The sequence below is a fragment of the Watersipora subatra genome, chromosome 4 (assembly GCF_963576615.1).
Source record: "Watersipora subatra chromosome 4, tzWatSuba1.1, whole genome shotgun sequence".
In the NCBI taxonomy this organism is placed as follows: domain Eukaryota; kingdom Metazoa; phylum Bryozoa; class Gymnolaemata; order Cheilostomatida; family Watersiporidae; genus Watersipora; species Watersipora subatra.
The window spans coordinates 727038-749013 of record NC_088711.1 but is presented as its reverse complement, the minus strand read 5'-3'; the positions used below and the strand labels follow the sequence as shown (position 1 = coordinate 749013).

The 21976-nt window shown below is 40.0% G+C and overlaps 5 protein-coding genes across 5 annotated transcripts in view; all 5 read left to right on the top strand.

Annotated features, from left to right (window-relative positions):
- LOC137393135 (uncharacterized) overlaps positions 1-1368 on the top strand; it is a 43053-nt gene extending 41685 nt beyond the window's left edge. Inside the window, exons 85-87 of the mRNA XM_068079560.1 lie at positions 73-314; positions 414-627; positions 1053-1368. Of these exons, the coding sequence (XP_067935661.1) occupies positions 73-314; positions 414-627; positions 1053-1368 (772 nt within the window). The remainder of the gene's footprint in view (positions 1-72; positions 315-413; positions 628-1052) is intronic.
- An 81-nt stretch (positions 1369-1449) lies between these two features.
- LOC137393128 (prolow-density lipoprotein receptor-related protein 1-like) lies at positions 1450-10188 on the top strand. The gene is given in 18 exon segments (XM_068079550.1): positions 1450-1549; positions 2143-2274; positions 2374-2560; positions 3124-3254; positions 3354-3567; positions 3993-4284; positions 4348-4500; positions 4965-5214; positions 5314-5527; positions 5953-6194; positions 6294-6507; positions 6933-7174; positions 7274-7487; positions 7913-8204; positions 8268-8467; positions 8893-9134; positions 9234-9447; positions 9873-10188. Coding segments are annotated over 18 exon segments (3849 nt in total).
- An 81-nt stretch (positions 10189-10269) lies between these two features.
- On the top strand, positions 10270-13128 carry LOC137393125 (low-density lipoprotein receptor-related protein 8-like). Its single transcript, XM_068079548.1, has 6 exons — positions 10270-10369; positions 10963-11094; positions 11194-11380; positions 11944-12074; positions 12174-12387; positions 12813-13128. The coding sequence occupies exons 1-6, from the start codon at positions 10270-10272 to the stop codon at positions 13126-13128; spliced, it is 1080 nt and encodes a 359-aa protein (XP_067935649.1).
- An 81-nt stretch (positions 13129-13209) lies between these two features.
- On the top strand, positions 13210-19081 carry LOC137393124 (low-density lipoprotein receptor-related protein-like). The gene is made up of 13 exons (XM_068079547.1): positions 13210-13309; positions 13903-14034; positions 14134-14320; positions 14884-15014; positions 15114-15327; positions 15753-16044; positions 16108-16307; positions 16733-16929; positions 17074-17287; positions 17713-17909; positions 18054-18267; positions 18693-18864; positions 19034-19081. The coding sequence occupies exons 1-13, from the start codon at positions 13210-13212 to the stop codon at positions 19079-19081; spliced, it is 2298 nt and encodes a 765-aa protein (XP_067935648.1).
- An 8-nt stretch (positions 19082-19089) lies between these two features.
- On the top strand, positions 19090-21948 carry LOC137393118 (low-density lipoprotein receptor-related protein 8-like). The gene is made up of 6 exons (XM_068079538.1): positions 19090-19189; positions 19783-19914; positions 20014-20200; positions 20764-20894; positions 20994-21207; positions 21633-21948. The coding sequence occupies exons 1-6, from the start codon at positions 19090-19092 to the stop codon at positions 21946-21948; spliced, it is 1080 nt and encodes a 359-aa protein (XP_067935639.1).
- Positions 21949-21976: the final 28 nt, after the last annotated feature.

Here is a 21976-nt window from a genome sequence, read left to right as displayed (position 1 = left end):
CTGTACTAACTTCTGTGAAGTTACAAGCATGAGCTCAACCATTTCGATATGATTTTTCTGTTTGTTTTGAAGTGATGAAAAGTGTTCTCCTGCGCCCGAGGAATGTAAAGATATCGTTCCATACACCACCTATCCAAATAAGATCTTTGAATTGGAGACGGAAGAAGACTATTTGAACTTCTCGACGACCATTCAGAAGGCGCTGGCTAATTGTACTATAGATGAGTTAACGGCTAAATGGGGTGTCTGCAACATGATGTTCCCAAGATGTCTGATGGGATTCGAGTTACAGCTCTGTAGAAATACATGTCTAAGTACGCTTCTATCTTGCCCTCTTGTAATGACTGTTTCGAAAATACATTTCGTTGTCTCAAAAATTTCTAGCTAGTCATTTTCACCTGTTCATTTTGCAGATGCTACGTACGAGTATTGCTCCGGAGAAGGGCGAGAACAGCTGGTGATGCTGTGCATGAAGTTACCGGAAGATCGATGTTTGTCAGAGCCTATCGACAACATGATGAATATGTGTGGAGAAGATGAGTTTCCTTGCGGTGACGGAAAATGTATTCACGGGTTGAGCGTATGTGACAAGACTTATGATTGCAGGACTGGAGCAGACGAGATGTGGTACGCAATGATTATATTTTTAAACAAATCGTATTCATTATCCTACGATGACATCATCTTCTTGAATAAGAATTATTTGGAAGGTTTGCAGTGAATTTATAGATACGCGCGCAGGTGATTTTGCTACTTGAGATATTTACACTCATAAACGATGCGATGTCAGTTGTATTTTCGATGTTCTGCGTTCACTGTAATATGTAGAAACCAAAAGCCGGATTTTTGAGTACTTTATGGTCTTATACGAGTTTATTGTCTCCTGCTTCATGGACAGAACTTGACTAGGTTTATTTAATGCGGTTTTCACATGGGTGTGTTTTCACATTTACGCATTACCTGTAACTGTTCATAGCTTTCTGTACTAACTTCTGTGATGTTACAAGCATGAGCTCAACCATTTCGATATGATTTTTCTGTTTGTTTTGAAGTGATGAAAAGTGTTCTCCTGCGCCTGAGGAATGTAAAGATATCGTTCCATACACCACCTATCCAAATAAGATCTTTGAATTGGAGACGGAAGAAGATTATTTGAACTTCTCGACGACCATTCAGAAGGCGCTGGCTAATTGTACTATAGATGAGTTAACGGCTAAATGGGGTGTCTGCAACATGATGTTCCCAAGATGTCTGATGGGATTCGAGTTACAGCTCTGTAGAAATACATGTCTAAGTACGCTTCTATCTTGCCCTCTTGTAATGACTGTTTCGAAAATACATTTCGTTGTCTCAAAAATTTCTAGCTAGTCATTTTCACCTGTTCATTTTGCAGATGCTACGTACGAGTATTGCTCCGGAGAAGGGCGAGAACAGCTGGTGATGCTGTGCATGAAGTTACCGGAAGATCGATGTTTGTCAGAGCCTATCGACAACATGATGAATATGTGTGGAGAAGATGAGTTTCCTTGCGGTGACGGAAAATGTATTCACGGGTTGAGCGTATGTGACAAGACTTATGATTGCAGGACTGGAGCAGACGAGATGTGGTACGCAATGATTATATTTTTAAACAAATCGTATTCATTATCCTACGACGACATCGTCTTCATGTATAAGAATTGTTTGGAAGGTTTGCAGTGAATTTATAGATACGCGCGCAGGTGATTTTGCTACTTGAGATTTTTACACTCATAAACGATGCGATGTCAGTTGTATTTTCGATGTTCTGCGTTCACTGTAATATGTAGAAACCATATGCCGGATTTTTGAGTACTTTATGGTCTTATACGAGTTTTTTGTCTTCTGCTCCATGGACAGAACTTGACTAGGTTTATTTAATGCGGTTTTCACATGGGTGTGTTTTCACATATACGCACTACCTGTAACTGTTCATAGCTTTCTGTACTAACTTCTGTGAAGTTACAAGCATGAGCTCAACCATTTCGATATGATTTTTCTGTTTGTTTTGAAGTGATGAAAAGTGTTCTCCTGCGCCCGAGGAATGTAAAGATATCGTTCCATACACCACCTATCCAAATAAGATCTTTGAATTGGAGACGGAAGAAGACTATTTGAACTTCTCGACGACCATTCAGAAGGCGCTGGCTAATTGTACTATAGATGAGTTAACGGCTAAATGGGGTGTCTGCAACATGATGTTCCCAAGATGTCTGATGGGATTCGAGTTACAGCTCTGTAGAAATACATGTCTAAGTACGCTTCTATCTTGCCCTCTTGTAATGACTGTTTCGAAAATACATTTCGTTGTCTCAAAAATTTCTAGCTAGTCATTTTCACCTGTTCATTTTGCAGATGCTACGTACGAGTATTGCTCCGGAGAAGGGCGAGAACAGCTGGTGATGCTGTGCATGAAGTTACCGGAAGATCGATGTTTGTCAGAGCCTATCGACAACATGATGAATATGTGTGGAGAAGATGAGTTTCCTTGCGGTGACGGAAAATGTATTCACGGGTTGAGCGTATGTGACAAGACTTATGATTGCAGGACTGGAGCAGACGAGATGTGGTACGCAATGATTATATTTTTAAACAAATCGTATTCATTATCCTACGACGACATCGTCTTCATGTATAAGAATTGTTTGGAAGGTTTGCAGTGAATTTATAGATACGCGCGCAGGTGATTTTGCTACTTGAGATATTTACACTCATAAACGATGCGATGTCAGTTGTATTTTCGATGTTCTGCGTTCACTGTAATATGTAGAAACCATATGCCGGATTTTTGAGTACTTTATGGTCTTATACGAGTTTTTTGTCTTCTGCTCCATGGACAGAACTTGACTAGGTTTATTTAATGCGGTTTTCACATGGGTGTGTTTTCACATATACGCACTACCTGTAACTGTTCATAGCTTTCTGTACTAACTTCTGTGAAGTTACAAGCATGAGCTCAACCATTTCGATACGATTTTTCTGTTTGTTTTGAAGTGATGAAAAGTGTTCTCCTGCGCCCGAGGAATGTAAAGATATCGTTCCATACACCACCTATCCAAATAAGATCTTTGAATTGGAGACGGAAGAAGACTATTTGAACTTCTCGACGACCATTCAGAAGGCGCTGGCTAATTGTACTATAGATGAGTTAACGGCTAAATGGGGTGTCTGCAACATGATGTTCCCAAGATGTCTGATGGGATTCGAGTTACAGCTCTGTAGAAATACATGTCTAAGTACGCTTCTATCTTGCCCTCTTGTAATGACTGTTTCGAAAATATATTTCGTTGTCTCAAAAATTTCTAGCTAGTCATTTTCACCTGTTCATTTTGCAGATGCTACGTACGAGTATTGCTCCGGAGAAGGGCGAGAACAGCTGGTGATGCTGTGCATGAAGTTACCGGAAGAGCGATGTTTGTCAGAGCCTATCGACAACATGATGAATATGTGTGGAGAAGATGAGTTTCCTTGCGGTGACGGAAAATGTATTCACGGGCTGAGCGTATGTGACAAGACTTATGATTGCAGGACTGGAGCAGACGAGATGTGGTACGCAATGACTATACTTTTAAACAAATCGTATTCAGTATCCTACGATGACATCGTTTTCTTGTATAAGAATTATTTGGAAGGTTTGCAGTGAATTTATAGATACGCGCGCAGGTGATTTTGCTACTTGAGATATTTACACTCATAAACGATGCGATGTCAGTTGTATTTTCGATGTTCTGCGTTCACTGTAATATGTAGAAACCATATGCCGGATTTTTGAGTACTTTATGGTCTTATACGAGTTTATTGTCTCCTGCTTCATGGACAGAACTTGACTAGGTTTATTTAATGCGGTTTTCACATGGGTGTGTTTTCACATTTACGCATTACCTGTAACTGTTCATAGCTTTCTGTACTAACTTCTGTGAAGTTACAAGCATGAGCTCAACCATTTCGATATGATTTTTCTGTTTGTTTTGAAGTGATGAAAAGTGTTCTCCTGCACCCGAGGAATGTAAAGATATCATTCCATACACCACCTATCCAAATAAGATCTTTGAATTGGAGACGGAAGAAGATTATTTGAACTTCTCGACGACCATTCAGAAGGCGCTGGCTAATTGTACTATAGATGAGTTAACGGCTAAATGGGGTGTCTGCAACATGATGTTCCCAAGATGTCTGATGGGATTCGAGTTACAGCTCTGTAGAAATACATGTCTAAGTACGCTTCTATCTTGCCCTCTTGTAATGACTGTTTCGAAAATACATTTCGTTGTCTCAAAAATTTCTAGCTAGTCATTTTCACCTGTTCATTTTGCAGATGCTACGTATGAGTATTGCTCCGGAGAAGGGCGAGAACAGCTGGTGATGCTGTGCATGAAGTTACCGGAAGAGCGATGTTTGTCAGAGCCTATCGACAACATGATGAATATGTGTGGAGAAGATGAGTTTCCTTGCGGTGACGGAAAATGTATTCACGGGTTGAGCGTATGTGACAAGACTTATGATTGCAGGACTGGAGCAGACGAGATGTGGTACGCAATGATTATATTTTTAAACAAATCGTATTCATTATCCTACGACGACATCGTCTTCATGTATAAGAATTGTTTGGAAGGTTTGCAGTGAATTTATAGATACGCGCGCAGGTGATTTTGCTACTTGAGATTTTTACACTCATAAACGATGCGATGTCAGTTGTATTTTCGATGTTCTGCGTTCACTGTAATATGTAGAAACCATATGCCGGATTTTTGAGTAGTTTATGGTCTTATACGAGTTTTTTGTCTTCTGCTCCATGGACAGAACTTGACTAGGTTTATTTAATGCGGTTTTCACATGGGTGTGTTTTCACATATACGCACTACCTGTAACTGTTCATAGCTTTCTGTACTAACTTCTGTGAAGTTACAAGCATGAGCTCAACCATTTCGATATGATTTTTCTGTTTGTTTTGAAGTGATGAAAAGTGTTCTCCCGCGCCCGAGGAATGTAAAGATATCGTTCCATACACCACCTATCCAAATAAGATCTTTGAATTGGAGACGGAAGAAGACTATTTGAACTTCTCGACGACCATTCAGAAGGCGCTGGCTAATTGTACTATAGATGAGTTAACGGCTAAATGGGGTGTCTGCAACATGATGTTCCCAAGATGTCTGATGGGATTCGAGTTACAGCTCTGTAGAAATACATGTCTAAGTACGCTTCTATCTTGCCCTCTTGTAATGACTGTTTCGAAAATACATTTCGTTGTCTCAAAAATTTCTAGCTAGTCATTTTCACCTGTTCATTTTGCAGATGCTACGTACGAGTATTGCTCCGGAGAAGGGCGAGAACAGCTGGTGATGCTGTGCATGAAGTTACCGGAAGAGCGATGTTTGTCAGAGCCTATCGACAACATGATGAATATGTGTGGAGAAGATGAGTTTCCTTGCGGTGACGGAAAATGTATTCACGGGCTGAGCGTATGTGACAAGACTTATGATTGCAGGACTGGAGCAGACGAGATGTGGTACGCAATGACTATACTTTTAAACAAATCGTATTCAGTATCCTACGATGACATCGTCTTCTTGTATAAGAATTATTTGGAAGGTTTGCAGTGAATTTATAGATACGCGCGCAGGTGATTTTGCTACTTGAGATATTTACACTCATAAACGATGCGATGTCAGTTGTATTTTCGATGTTCTGCGTTCACTGTAATATGTAGAAACCAAAAGCCGGATTTTTGAGTACTTTATGGTCTTATACGAGTTTATTGTCTCCTGCTTCATGGACAGAACTTGACTAGGTTTATTTAATGCGGTTTTCACATGGGTGTGTTTTCACATTTACGCATTACCTGTAACTGTTCATAGCTTTCTGTACTAACTTCTGTGAAGTTACAAGCATGAGCTCAACCATTTCGATATGATTTTTCTGTTTGTTTTGAAGTGATGAAAAGTGTTCTCCTGCGCCCGAGGAATGTAAAGATATCGTTCCATACACCACCTATCCAAATAAGATCTTTGAATTGGAGACGGAAGAAGACTATTTGAACTTCTCGACGACCATTCAGAAGGCGCTGGCTAATTGTACTATAGATGAGTTAACGGCTAAATGGGGTGTCTGCAACATGATGTTCCCAAGATGTCTGATGGGATTCGAGTTACAGCTCTGTAGAAATACATGTCTAAGTACGCTTCTATCTTGCCCTCTTGTAATGACTGTTTCGAAAATATATTTCGTTGTCTCAAAAATTTCTAGCTAGTCATTTTCACCTGTTCATTTTGCAGATGCTACGTACGAGTATTGCTCCGGAGAAGGGCGAGAACAGCTGGTGATGCTGTGCATGAAGTTACCGGAAGATCGATGTTTGTCAGAGCCTATCGACAACATGATGAATATGTGTGGAGAAGATGAGTTTCCTTGCGGTGACGGAAAATGTATTCACGGGCTGAGCGTATGTGACAAGACTTATGATTGCAGGACTGGAGCAGACGAGATGTGGTACGCAATGACTATACTTTTAAACAAATCGTATTCAGTATCCTACGATGACATCGTCTTCTTGTATAAGAATTATTTGGAAGGTTTGCAGTGAATTTATAGATACGCGCGCAGGTGATTTTGCTACTTGAGATATTTACACTCATAAACGATGCGATGTCAGTTGTATTTTCGATGTTCTGCGTTCACTGTAATATGTAGAAACCAAAAGCCGGATTTTTGAGTACTTTATGGTCTTATACGAGTTTATTGTCTCCTGCTTCATGGACAGAACTTGACTAGGTTTATTTAATGCGGTTTTCACATGGGTGTGTTTTCACATATACGCACTACCTGTAACTGTTCATAGCTTTCTGTACTAACTTCTGTGAAGTTACAAGCATGAGCTCAACCATTTCGATATGATTTTTCTGTTTGTTTTGAAGTGATGAAAAGTGTTCTCCTGCGCCCGAGGAATGTAAAGATATCATTCCATACACCACCTATCCAAATAAGATCTTTGAATTGGAGACGGAAGAAGACTATTTGAACTTCTCGACGACCATTCAGAAGGCGCTGGCTAATTGTACTATAGATGAGTTAACGGCTAAATGGGGTGTCTGCAACATGATGTTCCCAAGATGTCTGATGGGATTCGAGTTACAGCTCTGTAGAAATACATGTCTAAGTACGCTTCTATCTTGCCCTCTTGTAATGACTGTTTCGAAAATACATTTCGTTGTCTCAAAAATTTCTAGCTAGTCATTTTCACCTGTTCATTTTGCAGATGCTACGTACGAGTATTGCTCCGGAGAAGGGCGAGAACAGCTGGTGATGCTGTGCATGAAGTTACCGGAAGATCGATGTTTGTCAGAGCCTATCGACAACATGATGAATATGTGTGGAGAAGATGAGTTTCCTTGCGGTGACGGAAAATGTATTCACGGGTTGAGCGTATGTGACAAGACTTATGATTGCAGGACTGGAGCAGACGAGATGTGGTACGCAATGATTATATTTTTAAACAAATCGTATTCATTATCCTACGACGACATCGTCTTCATGTATAAGAATTGTTTGGAAGGTTTGCAGTGAATTTATAGATACGCGCGCAGGTGATTTTGCTACTTGAGATATTTACACTCATAAACGATGCGATGTCAGTTGTATTTTCGATGTTCTGCGTTCACTGTAATATGTAGAAACCATATGCCGGATTTTTGAGTACTTTATGGTCTTATACGAGTTTTTTGTCTTCTGCTCCATGGACAGAACTTGACTAGGTTTATTTAATGCGGTTTTCACATGGGTGTGTTTTCACATATACGCACTACCTGTAACTGTTCATAGCTTTCTGTACTAACTTCTGTGAAGTTACAAGCATGAGCTCAACCATTTCGATATGATTTTTCTGTTTGTTTTGAAGTGATGAAAAGTGTTCTCCTGCGCCTGAGGAATGTAAAGATATCGTTCCATACACCACCTATCCAAATAAGATCTTTGAATTGGAGACGGAAGAAGATTATTTGAACTTCTCGACGACCATTCAGAAGGCGCTGGCTAATTGTACTATAGATGAGTTAACGGCTAAATGGGGTGTCTGCAACATGATGTTCCCAAGATGTCTGATGGGATTCGAGTTACAGCTCTGTAGAAATACATGTCTAAGTACGCTTCTATCTTGCCCTCTTGTAATGACTGTTTCGAAAATACATTTCGTTGTCTCAAAAATTTCTAGCTAGTCATTTTCACCTGTTCATTTTGCAGATGCTACGTACGAGTATTGCTCCGGAGAAGGGCGAGAACAGCTGGTGATGCTGTGCATGAAGTTACCGGAAGATCGATGTTTGTCAGAGCCTATCGACAACATGATGAATATGTGTGGAGAAGATGAGTTTCCTTGCGGTGACGGAAAATGTATTCACGGGTTGAGCGTATGTGACAAGACTTATGATTGCAGGACTGGAGCAGACGAGATGTGGTACGCAATGATTATATTTTTAAACAAATCGTATTCATTATCCTACGACGACATCGTCTTCATGTATAAGAATTGTTTGGAAGGTTTGCAGTGAATTTATAGATACGCGCGCAGGTGATTTTGCTACTTGAGATTTTTACACTCATAAACGATGCGATGTCAGTTGTATTTTCGATGTTCTGCGTTCACTGTAATATGTAGAAACCATATGCCGGATTTTTGAGTACTTTATGGTCTTATACGAGTTTATTGTCTCCTGCTTCATGGACAGAACTTGACTAGGTTTATTTAATGCGGTTTTCACATGGGTGTGTTTTCACATTTACGCATTACCTGTAACTGTTCATAGCTTTCTGTACTAACTTCTGTGAAGTTACAAGCATGAGCTCAACCATTTCGATATGATTTTTCTGTTTGTTTTGAAGTGATGAAAAGTGTTCTCCTGCACCCGAGGAATGTAAAGATATCATTCCATACACCACCTATCCAAATAAGATCTTTGAATTGGAGACGGAAGAAGATTATTTGAACTTCTCGACGACCATTCAGAAGGCGCTGGCTAATTGTACTATAGATGAGTTAACGGCTAAATGGGGTGTCTGCAACATGATGTTCCCAAGATGTCTGATGGGATTCGAGTTACAGCTCTGTAGAAATACATGTCTAAGTACGCTTCTATCTTGCCCTCTTGTAATGACTGTTTCGAAAATACATTTCGTTGTCTCAAAAATTTCTAGCTAGTCATTTTCACCTGTTCATTTTGCAGATGCTACGTACGAGTATTGCTCCGGAGAAGGGCGAGAACAGCTGGTGATGCTGTGCATGAAGTTACCGGAAGAGCGATGTTTGTCAGAGCCTATCGACAACATGATGAATATGTGTGGAGAAGATGAGTTTCCTTGCGGTGACGGAAAATGTATTCACGGGTTGAGCGTATGTGACAAGACTTATGATTGCAGGACTGGAGCAGACGAGATGTGGTACGCAATGATTATATTTTTAAACAAATCGTATTCATTATCCTACGACGACATCGTCTTCATGTATAAGAATTGTTTGGAAGGTTTGCAGTGAATTTATAGATACGCGCGCAGGTGATTTTGCTACTTGAGATTTTTACACTCATAAACGATGCGATGTCAGTTGTATTTTCGATGTTCTGCGTTCACTGTAATATGTAGAAACCATATGCCGGATTTTTGAGTAGTTTATGGTCTTATACGAGTTTTTTGTCTTCTGCTCCATGGACAGAACTTGACTAGGTTTATTTAATGCGGTTTTCACATGGGTGTGTTTTCACATATACGCACTACCTGTAACTGTTCATAGCTTTCTGTACTAACTTCTGTGAAGTTACAAGCATGAGCTCAACCATTTCGATACGATTTTTCTGTTTGTTTTGAAGTGATGAAAAGTGTTCTCCTGCGCCCGAGGAATGTAAAGATATCGTTCCATACACCACCTATCCAAATAAGATCTTTGAATTGGAGACGGAAGAAGACTATTTGAACTTCTCGACGACCATTCAGAAGGCGCTGGCTAATTGTACTATAGATGAGTTAACGGCTAAATGGGGTGTCTGCAACATGATGTTCCCAAGATGTCTGATGGGATTCGAGTTACAGCTCTGTAGAAATACATGTCTAAGTACGCTTCTATCTTGCCCTCTTGTAATGACTGTTTCGAAAATATATTTCGTTGTCTCAAAAATTTCTAGCTAGTCATTTTCACCTGTTCATTTTGCAGATGCTACGTACGAGTATTGCTCCGGAGAAGGGCGAGAACAGCTGGTGATGCTGTGCATGAAGTTACCGGAAGAGCGATGTTTGTCAGAGCCTATCGACAACATGATGAATATGTGTGGAGAAGATGAGTTTCCTTGCGGTGACGGAAAATGTATTCACGGGCTGAGCGTATGTGACAAGACTTATGATTGCAGGACTGGAGCAGACGAGATGTGGTACGCAATGACTATACTTTTAAACAAATCGTATTCAGTATCCTACGATGACATCGTTTTCTTGTATAAGAATTATTTGGAAGGTTTGCAGTGAATTTATAGATACGCGCGCAGGTGATTTTGCTACTTGAGATATTTACACTCATAAACGATGCGATGTCAGTTGTATTTTCGATGTTCTGCGTTCACTGTAATATGTAGAAACCATATGCCGGATTTTTGAGTACTTTATGGTCTTATACGAGTTTATTGTCTCCTGCTTCATGGACAGAACTTGACTAGGTTTATTTAATGCGGTTTTCACATGGGTGTGTTTTCACATTTACGCATTACCTGTAACTGTTCATAGCTTTCTGTACTAACTTCTGTGAAGTTACAAGCATGAGCTCAACCATTTCGATATGATTTTTCTGTTTGTTTTGAAGTGATGAAAAGTGTTCTCCTGCACCCGAGGAATGTAAAGATATCATTCCATACACCACCTATCCAAATAAGATCTTTGAATTGGAGACGGAAGAAGATTATTTGAACTTCTCGACGACCATTCAGAAGGCGCTGGCTAATTGTACTATAGATGAGTTAACGGCTAAATGGGGTGTCTGCAACATGATGTTCCCAAGATGTCTGATGGGATTCGAGTTACAGCTCTGTAGAAATACATGTCTAAGTACGCTTCTATCTTGCCCTCTTGTAATGACTGTTTCGAAAATACATTTCGTTGTCTCAAAAATTTCTAGCTAGTCATTTTCACCTGTTCATTTTGCAGATGCTACGTATGAGTATTGCTCCGGAGAAGGGCGAGAACAGCTGGTGATGCTGTGCATGAAGTTACCGGAAGAGCGATGTTTGTCAGAGCCTATCGACAACATGATGAATATGTGTGGAGAAGATGAGTTTCCTTGCGGTGACGGAAAATGTATTCACGGGTTGAGCGTATGTGACAAGACTTATGATTGCAGGACTGGAGCAGACGAGATGTGGTACGCAATGATTATATTTTTAAACAAATCGTATTCATTATCCTACGACGACATCGTCTTCATGTATAAGAATTGTTTGGAAGGTTTGCAGTGAATTTATAGATACGCGCGCAGGTGATTTTGCTACTTGAGATTTTTACACTCATAAACGATGCGATGTCAGTTGTATTTTCGATGTTCTGCGTTCACTGTAATATGTAGAAACCATATGCCGGATTTTTGAGTAGTTTATGGTCTTATACGAGTTTTTTGTCTTCTGCTCCATGGACAGAACTTGACTAGGTTTATTTAATGCGGTTTTCACATGGGTGTGTTTTCACATATACGCACTACCTGTAACTGTTCATAGCTTTCTGTACTAACTTCTGTGAAGTTACAAGCATGAGCTCAACCATTTCGATATGATTTTTCTGTTTGTTTTGAAGTGATGAAAAGTGTTCTCCCGCGCCCGAGGAATGTAAAGATATCGTTCCATACACCACCTATCCAAATAAGATCTTTGAATTGGAGACGGAAGAAGACTATTTGAACTTCTCGACGACCATTCAGAAGGCGCTGGCTAATTGTACTATAGATGAGTTAACGGCTAAATGGGGTGTCTGCAACATGATGTTCCCAAGATGTCTGATGGGATTCGAGTTACAGCTCTGTAGAAATACATGTCTAAGTACGCTTCTATCTTGCCCTCTTGTAATGACTGTTTCGAAAATACATTTCGTTGTCTCAAAAATTTCTAGCTAGTCATTTTCACCTGTTCATTTTGCAGATGCTACGTACGAGTATTGCTCCGGAGAAGGGCGAGAACAGCTGGTGATGCTGTGCATGAAGTTACCGGAAGAGCGATGTTTGTCAGAGCCTATCGACAACATGATGAATATGTGTGGAGAAGATGAGTTTCCTTGCGGTGACGGAAAATGTATTCACGGGCTGAGCGTATGTGACAAGACTTATGATTGCAGGACTGGAGCAGACGAGATGTGGTACGCAATGACTATACTTTTAAACAAATCGTATTCAGTATCCTACGATGACATCGTCTTCTTGTATAAGAATTATTTGGAAGGTTTGCAGTGAATTTATAGATACGCGCGCAGGTGATTTTGCTACTTGAGATATTTACACTCATAAACGATGCGATGTCAGTTGTATTTTCGATGTTCTGCGTTCACTGTAATATGTAGAAACCAAAAGCCGGATTTTTGAGTACTTTATGGTCTTATACGAGTTTATTGTCTCCTGCTTCATGGACAGAACTTGACTAGGTTTATTTAATGCGGTTTTCACATGGGTGTGTTTTCACATTTACGCATTACCTGTAACTGTTCATAGCTTTCTGTACTAACTTCTGTGAAGTTACAAGCATGAGCTCAACCATTTCGATATGATTTTTCTGTTTGTTTTGAAGTGATGAAAAGTGTTCTCCTGCGCCCGAGGAATGTAAAGATATCGTTCCATACACCACCTATCCAAATAAGATCTTTGAATTGGAGACGGAAGAAGACTATTTGAACTTCTCGACGACCATTCAGAAGGCGCTGGCTAATTGTACTATAGATGAGTTAACGGCTAAATGGGGTGTCTGCAACATGATGTTCCCAAGATGTCTGATGGGATTCGAGTTACAGCTCTGTAGAAATACATGTCTAAGTACGCTTCTATCTTGCCCTCTTGTAATGACTGTTTCGAAAATATATTTCGTTGTCTCAAAAATTTCTAGCTAGTCATTTTCACCTGTTCATTTTGCAGATGCTACGTACGAGTATTGCTCCGGAGAAGGGCGAGAACAGCTGGTGATGCTGTGCATGAAGTTACCGGAAGATCGATGTTTGTCAGAGCCTATCGACAACATGATGAATATGTGTGGAGAAGATGAGTTTCCTTGCGGTGACGGAAAATGTATTCACGGGCTGAGCGTATGTGACAAGACTTATGATTGCAGGACTGGAGCAGACGAGATGTGGTACGCAATGACTATACTTTTAAACAAATCGTATTCAGTATCCTACGATGACATCGTCTTCTTGTATAAGAATTATTTGGAAGGTTTGCAGTGAATTTATAGATACGCGCGCAGGTGATTTTGCTACTTGAGATATTTACACTCATAAACGATGCGATGTCAGTTGTATTTTCGATGTTCTGCGTTCACTGTAATATGTAGAAACCAAAAGCCGGATTTTTGAGTACTTTATGGTCTTATACGAGTTTATTGTCTCCTGCTTCATGGACAGAACTTGACTAGGTTTATTTAATGCGGTTTTCACATGGGTGTGTTTTCACATATACGCACTACCTGTAACTGTTCATAGCTTTCTGTACTAACTTCTGTGAAGTTACAAGCATGAGCTCAACCATTTCGATATGATTTTTCTGTTTGTTTTGAAGTGATGAAAAGTGTTCTCCTGCGCCCGAGGAATGTAAAGATATCGTTCCATACACCACCTATCCAAATAAGATCTTTGAATTGGAGACGGAAGAAGACTATTTGAACTTCTCGACGACCATTCAGAAGGCGCTGGCTAATTGTACTATAGATGAGTTAACGGCTAAATGGGGTGTCTGCAACATGATGTTCCCAAGATGTCTGATGGGATTCGAGTTACAGCTCTGTAGAAATACATGTCTAAGTACGCTTCTATCTTGCCCTCTTGTAATGACTGTTTCGAAAATACATTTCGTTGTCTCAAAAATTTCTAGCTAGTCATTTTCACCTGTTCATTTTGCAGATGCTACGTACGAGTATTGCTCCGGAGAAGGGCGAGAACAGCTGGTGATGCTGTGCATGAAGTTACCGGAAGATCGATGTTTGTCAGAGCCTATCGACAACATGATGAATATGTGTGGAGAAGATGAGTTTCCTTGCGGTGACGGAAAATGTATTCACGGGTTGAGCGTATGTGACAAGACTTATGATTGCAGGACTGGAGCAGACGAGATGTGGTACGCAATGATTATATTTTTAAACAAATCGTATTCATTATCCTACGACGACATCGTCTTCATGTATAAGAATTGTTTGGAAGGTTTGCAGTGAATTTATAGATACGCGCGCAGGTGATTTTGCTACTTGAGATATTTACACTCATAAACGATGCGATGTCAGTTGTATTTTCGATGTTCTGCGTTCACTGTAATATGTAGAAACCATATGCCGGATTTTTGAGTACTTTATGGTCTTATACGAGTTTTTTGTCTTCTGCTCCATGGACAGAACTTGACTAGGTTTATTTAATGCGGTTTTCACATGGGTGTGTTTTCACATATACGCACTACCTGTAACTGTTCATAGCTTTCTGTACTAACTTCTGTGAAGTTACAAGCATGAGCTCAACCATTTCGATATGATTTTTCTGTTTGTTTTGAAGTGATGAAAAGTGTTCTCCTGCGCCTGAGGAATGTAAAGATATCGTTCCATACACCACCTATCCAAATAAGATCTTTGAATTGGAGACGGAAGAAGATTATTTGAACTTCTCGACGACCATTCAGAAGGCGCTGGCTAATTGTACTATAGATGAGTTAACGGCTAAATGGGGTGTCTGCAACATGATGTTCCCAAGATGTCTGATGGGATTCGAGTTACAGCTCTGTAGAAATACATGTCTAAGTACGCTTCTATCTTGCCCTCTTGTAATGACTGTTTCGAAAATACATTTCGTTGTCTCAAAAATTTCTAGCTAGTCATTTTCACCTGTTCATTTTGCAGATGCTACGTACGAGTATTGCTCCGGAGAAGGGCGAGAACAGCTGGTGATGCTGTGCATGAAGTTACCGGAAGATCGATGTTTGTCAGAGCCTATCGACAACATGATGAATATGTGTGGAGAAGATGAGTTTCCTTGCGGTGACGGAAAATGTATTCACGGGTTGAGCGTATGTGACAAGACTTATGATTGCAGGACTGGAGCAGACGAGATGTGGTACGCAATGATTATATTTTTAAACAAATCGTATTCATTATCCTACGACGACATCGTCTTCATGTATAAGAATTGTTTGGAAGGTTTGCAGTGAATTTATAGATACGCGCGCAGGTGATTTTGCTACTTGAGATTTTTACACTCATAAACGATGCGATGTCAGTTGTATTTTCGATGTTCTGCGTTCACTGTAATATGTAGAAACCATATGCCGGATTTTTGAGTACTTTATGGTCTTATACGAGTTTATTGTCTCCTGCTTCATGGACAGAACTTGACTAGGTTTATTTAATGCGGTTTTCACATGGGTGTGTTTTCACATTTACGCATTACCTGTAACTGTTCATAGCTTTCTGTACTAACTTCTGTGAAGTTACAAGCATGAGCTCAACCATTTCGATATGATTTTTCTGTTTGTTTTGAAGTGATGAAAAGTGTTCTCCTGCACCCGAGGAATGTAAAGATATCATTCCATACACCACCTATCCAAATAAGATCTTTGAATTGGAGACGGAAGAAGATTATTTGAACTTCTCGACGACCATTCAGAAGGCGCTGGCTAATTGTACTATAGATGAGTTAACGGCTAAATGGGGTGTCTGCAACATGATGTTCCCAAGATGTCTGATGGGATTCGAGTTACAGCTCTGTAGAAATACATGTCTAAGTACGCTTCTATCTTGCCCTCTTGTAATGACTGTTTCGAAAATACATTTCGTTGTCTCAAAAATTTCTAGCTAGTCATTTTCACCTGTTCATTTTGCAGATGCTACGTACGAGTATTGCTCCGGAGAAGGGCGAGAACAGCTGGTGATGCTGTGCATGAAGTTACCGGAAGAGCGATGTTTGTCAGAGCCTATCGACAACATGATGAATATGTGTGGAGAAGATGAGTTTCCTTGCGGTGACGGAAAATGTATTCACGGGTTGAGCGTATGTGACAAGACTTATGATTGCAGGACTGGAGCAGACGAGATGTGGTACGCAATGACTATACTTTTAAACAAATCGTATTCAGTATCCTACGATGACATCGTCTTCTTGTATAAGAATTATTTGGAAGGTTTGCAGTGAATTTATAGATACGCGCGCAGGTGATTTTGCTACTTGAGATATTTACACTCATAAACGATGCGATGTCAGTTGTATTTTCGATGTTCTGCGTTCACTGTAATATGTAGAAACCAAAAGCCGGATTTTTGAGTACTTTATGGTCTTATACGAGTTTATTGTCTCCTGCTTCATGGACAGAACTTGACTAGGTTTATTTAATGCGGTTTTCACATGGGTGTGTTTTCACATTTACGCATTACCTGTAACTGTTCATAGCTTTCTGTACTAACTTCTGTGAAGTTACAAGCATGAGCTCAACCATTTCGATATGATTTTTCTGTTTGTTTTGAAGTGATGAAAAGTGTTCTCCTGCGCCCGAGGAATGTAAAGATATCGTTCCATACACCACCTATCCAAATAAGATCTTTGAATTGGAGACGGAAGAAGATTATTTGAACTTCTCGACGACCATTCAGAAGGCGCTGGCTAATTGTACTATAGATGAGTTAACGGCTAAATGGGGTGTCTGCAACATGATGTTCCCAAGATGTCTGATGGGATTCGAGTTACAGCTCTGTAGAAATACATGTCTAAGTACGCTTCTATCTTGCCCTCTTGTAATGACTGTTTCGAAAATACATTTCGTTGTCTCAAAAATTTCTAGCTAGTCATTTTCACCTGTTCATTTTGCAGATGCTACGTACGAGTATTGCTCCGGAGAAGGGCGAGAACAGCTGGTGATGCTGTGCATGAAGTTACCGGAAGAGCGATGTTTGTCAGAGCCTATCGACAACATGATGAATATGTGTGGAGAAGATGAGTTTCCTTGCGGTGACGGAAAATGTATTCACGGGCTGAGCGTATGTGACAAGACTTATGATTGCAGGACTGGAGCAGACGAGATGTGGTACGCAATGACTATACTTTTAAACAAATCGTATTCAGTATCCTACGATGACATCGTCTTCTTGTATAAGAATTATTTGGAAGGTTTGCAGTGAATTTATAGATACGCGCGCAGGTGATTTTGCTACTTGAGATATTTACACTCATAAACGATGCGATGTCAGTTGTATTTTCGATGTTCTGCGTTCACTGTAATATGTAGAAACCAAAAGCCGGATTTTTGAGTACTTTATGGTCTTATACGAGTTTATTGTCTCCTGCTTCATGGACAGAACTTGACTAGGTTTATTTAATGCGGTTTTCACATGGGTGTGTTTTCACATTTACGCATTACCTGTAACTGTTCATAGCTTTCTGTACTAACTTCTGTGAAGTTACAAGCATGAGCTCAACCATTTCGATATGATTTTTCTGTTTGTTTTGAAGTGATGAAAAGTGTTCTCCTGCGCCCGAGGAATGTAAAGATATCGTTCCATACACCACCTATCCAAATAAGATCTTTGAATTGGAGACGGAAGAAGATTATTTGAACTTCTCGACGACCATTCAGAAGGCGCTGGCTAATTGTACTATAGATGAGTTAACGGCTAAATGGGGTGTCTGCAACATGATGTTCCCAAGATGTCTGATGGGATTCGAGTTACAGCTCTGTAGAAATACATGTCTAAGTACGCTTCTATCTTGCCCTCTTGTAATGACTGTTTCGAAAATACATTTCGTTGTCTCAAAAATTTCTAGCTAGTCATTTTCACCTGTTCATTTTGCAGATGCTACGTACGAGTATTGCTCCGGAGAAGGGCGAGAACAGCTGGTGATGCTGTGCATGAAGTTACCGGAAGATCGATGTTTGTCAGAGCCTATCGACAACATGATGAATATGTGTGGAGAAGATGAGTTTCCTTGCGGTGACGGAAAATGTATTCACGGGTTGAGCGTATGTGACAAGACTTATGATTGCAGGACTGGAGCAGACGAGATGTGGTACGCAATGATTATATTTTTAAACAAATCGTATTCATTATCCTACGACGACATCGTCTTCATGTATAAGAATTGTTTGGAAGGTTTGCAGTGAATTTATAGATACGCGCGCAGGTGATTTTGCTACTTGAGATTTTTACACTCATAAACGATGCGATGTCAGTTGTATTTTCGATGTTCTGCGTTCACTGTAATATGTAGAAACCATATGCCGGATTTTTGAGTACTTTATGGTCGTATACAAGTTTTTTGTCTTCTGCTCCATGGACAGAACTTGACTAGGTTTATTTAATGCGGTTTTCACATGGGTGTGTTTTCACATATACGCACTACCTGTAACTGTTCATAGCTTTCTGTACTAACTTCTGTGAAGTTACAAGCATGAGCTCAACCATTTCGATATGATTTTTCTGTTTGTTTTGAAGTGATGAAAAGTGTTCTCCTGCGCCCGAGGAATGTAAAGATATCGTTCCATACACCACCTATCCAAATAAGATCTTTGAATTGGAGACGGAAGAAGACTATTTGAACTTCTCGACGACCATTCAGAAGGCGCTGGCTAATTGTACTATAGATGAGTTAACGGCTAAATGGGGTGTCTGCAACATGATGTTCCCAAGATGTCTGATGGGATTCGAGTTACAGCTCTGTAGAAATACATGTCTAAGTACGCTTCTATCTTGCCCTCTTGTAATGACTGTTTCGAAAATACATTTCGTTGTCTCAAAAATTTCTAGCTAGTCATTTTCACCTGTTCATTTTGCAGATGCTACGTACGAGTATTGCTCCGGAGAAGGGCGAGAACAGCTGGTGATGCTGTGCATGAAGTTACCGGAAGATCGATGTTTGTCAGAGCCTATCGACAACATGATGAATATGTGTGGAGAAGATGAGTTTCCTTGCGGTGACGGAAAATGTATTCACGGGTTGAGCGTATGTGACAAGACTTATGATTGCAGGACTGGAGCAGACGAGATGTGGTACGCAATGATTATATTTTTAAACAAATCGTATTCATTATCCTACGATGACATCATCTTCTTGAATAAGAATTATTTGGAAGGTTTGCAGTGAATTTATAGATACGCGCGCAGGTGATTTTGCTACTTGAGATATTTACACTCATAAACGATGCGATGTCAGTTGTATTTTCGATGTTCTGCGTTCACTGTAATATGTAGAAACCAAAAGCCGGATTTTTGAGTACTTTATGGTCTTATACGAGTTTATTGTCTCCTGCTTCATGGACAGAACTTGACTAGGTTTATTTAATGCGGTTTTCACATGGGTGTGTTTTCACATTTACGCATTACCTGTAACTGTTCATAGCTTTCTGTACTAACTTCTGTGATGTTACAAGCATGAGCTCAACCATTTCGATATGATTTTTCTGTTTGTTTTGAAGTGATGAAAAGTGTTCTCCTGCGCCTGAGGAATGTAAAGATATCGTTCCATACACCACCTATCCAAATAAGATCTTTGAATTGGAGACGGAAGAAGATTATTTGAACTTCTCGACGACCATTCAGAAGGCGCTGGCTAATTGTACTATAGATGAGTTAACGGCTAAATGGGGTGTCTGCAACATGATGTTCCCAAGATGTCTGATGGGATTCGAGTTACAGCTCTGTAGAAATACATGTCTAAGTACGCTTCTATCTTGCCCTCTTGTAATGACTGTTTCGAAAATACATTTCGTTGTCTCAAAAATTTCTAGCTAGTCATTTTCACCTGTTCATTTTGCAGATGCTACGTACGAGTATTGCTCCGGAGAAGGGCGAGAACAGCTGGTGATGCTGTGCATGAAGTTACCGGAAGATCGATGTTTGTCAGAGCCTATCGACAACATGATGAATATGTGTGGAGAAGATGAGTTTCCTTGCGGTGACGGAAAATGTATTCACGGGTTGAGCGTATGTGACAAGACTTATGATTGCAGGACTGGAGCAGACGAGATGTGGTACGCAATGATTATATTTTTAAACAAATCGTATTCATTATCCTACGACGACATCGTCTTCATGTATAAGAATTGTTTGGAAGGTTTGCAGTGAATTTATAGATACGCGCGCAGGTGATTTTGCTACTTGAGATTTTTACACTCATAAACGATGCGATGTCAGTTGTATTTTCGATGTTCTGCGTTCACTGTAATATGTAGAAACCATATGCCGGATTTTTGAGTACTTTATGGTCTTATACGAGTTTTTTGTCTTCTGCTCCATGGACAGAACTTGACTAGGTTTATTTAATGCGGTTTTCACATGGGTGTGTTTTCACATATACGCACTACCTGTAACTGTTCATAGCTTTCTGTACTAACTTCTGTGAAGTTACAAGCATGAGCTCAACCATTTCGATATGATTTTTCTGTTTGTTTTGAAGTGATGAAAAGTGTTCTCCTGCGCCCGAGGAATGTAAAGATATCGTTCCATACACCACCTATCCAAATAAGATCTTTGAATTGGAGACGGAAGAAGACTATTTGAACTTCTCGACGACCATTCAGAAGGCGCTGGCTAATTGTACTATAGATGAGTTAACGGCTAAATGGGGTGTCTGCAACATGATGTTCCCAAGATGTCTGATGGGATTCGAGTTACAGCTCTGTAGAAATACATGTCTAAGTACGCTTCTATCTTGCCCTCTTGTAATGACTGTTTCGAAAATACATTTCGTTGTCTCAAAAATTTCTAGCTAGTCATTTTCACCTGTTCATTTTGCAGATGCTACGTACGAGTATTGCTCCGGAGAAGGGCGAGAACAGCTGGTGATGCTGTGCATGAAGTTACCGGAAGATCGATGTTTGTCAGAGCCTATCGACAACATGATGAATATGTGTGGAGAAGATGAGTTTCCTTGCGGTGACGGAAAATGTATTCACGGGTTGAGCGTATGTGACAAGACTTATGATTGCAGGACTGGAGCAGACGAGATGTGGTACGCAATGATTATATTTTTAAACAAATCGTATTCATTATCCTACGACGACATCGTCTTCATGTATAAGAATTGTTTGGAAGGTTTGCAGTGAATTTATAGATACGCGCGCAGGTGATTTTGCTACTTGAGATTTTTACACTCATAAACGATGCGATGTCAGTTGTATTTTCGATGTTCTGCGTTCACTGTAATATGTAGAAACCATATGCCGGATTTTTGAGTACTTTATGGTCGTATACAAGTTTTTTGTCTTCTGCTCCATGGACAGAACTTGACTAGGTTTATTTAATGCGGTTTTCACATGGGTGTGTTTTCACATATACGCACTACCTGTAACTGTTCATAGCTTTCTGTACTAACTTCTGTGAAGTTACAAGCATGAGCTCAACCATTTCGATATGATTTTTCTGTTTGTTTTGAAGTGATGAAAAGTGTTCTCCTGCGCCCGAGGAATGTAAAGATATCGTTCCATACACCACCTATCCAAATAAGATCTTTGAATTGGAGACGGAAGAAGACTATTTGAACTTCTCGACGACCATTCAGAAGGCGCTGGCTAATTGTACTATAGATGAGTTAACGGCTAAATGGGGTGTCTGCAACATGATGTTCCCAAGATGTCTGATGGGATTCGAGTTACAGCTCTGTAGAAATACATGTCTAAGTACGCTTCTATCTTGCCCTCTTGTAATGACTGTTTCGAAAATACATTTCGTTGTCTCAAAAATTTCTAGCTAGTCATTTTCACCTGTTCATTTTGCAGATG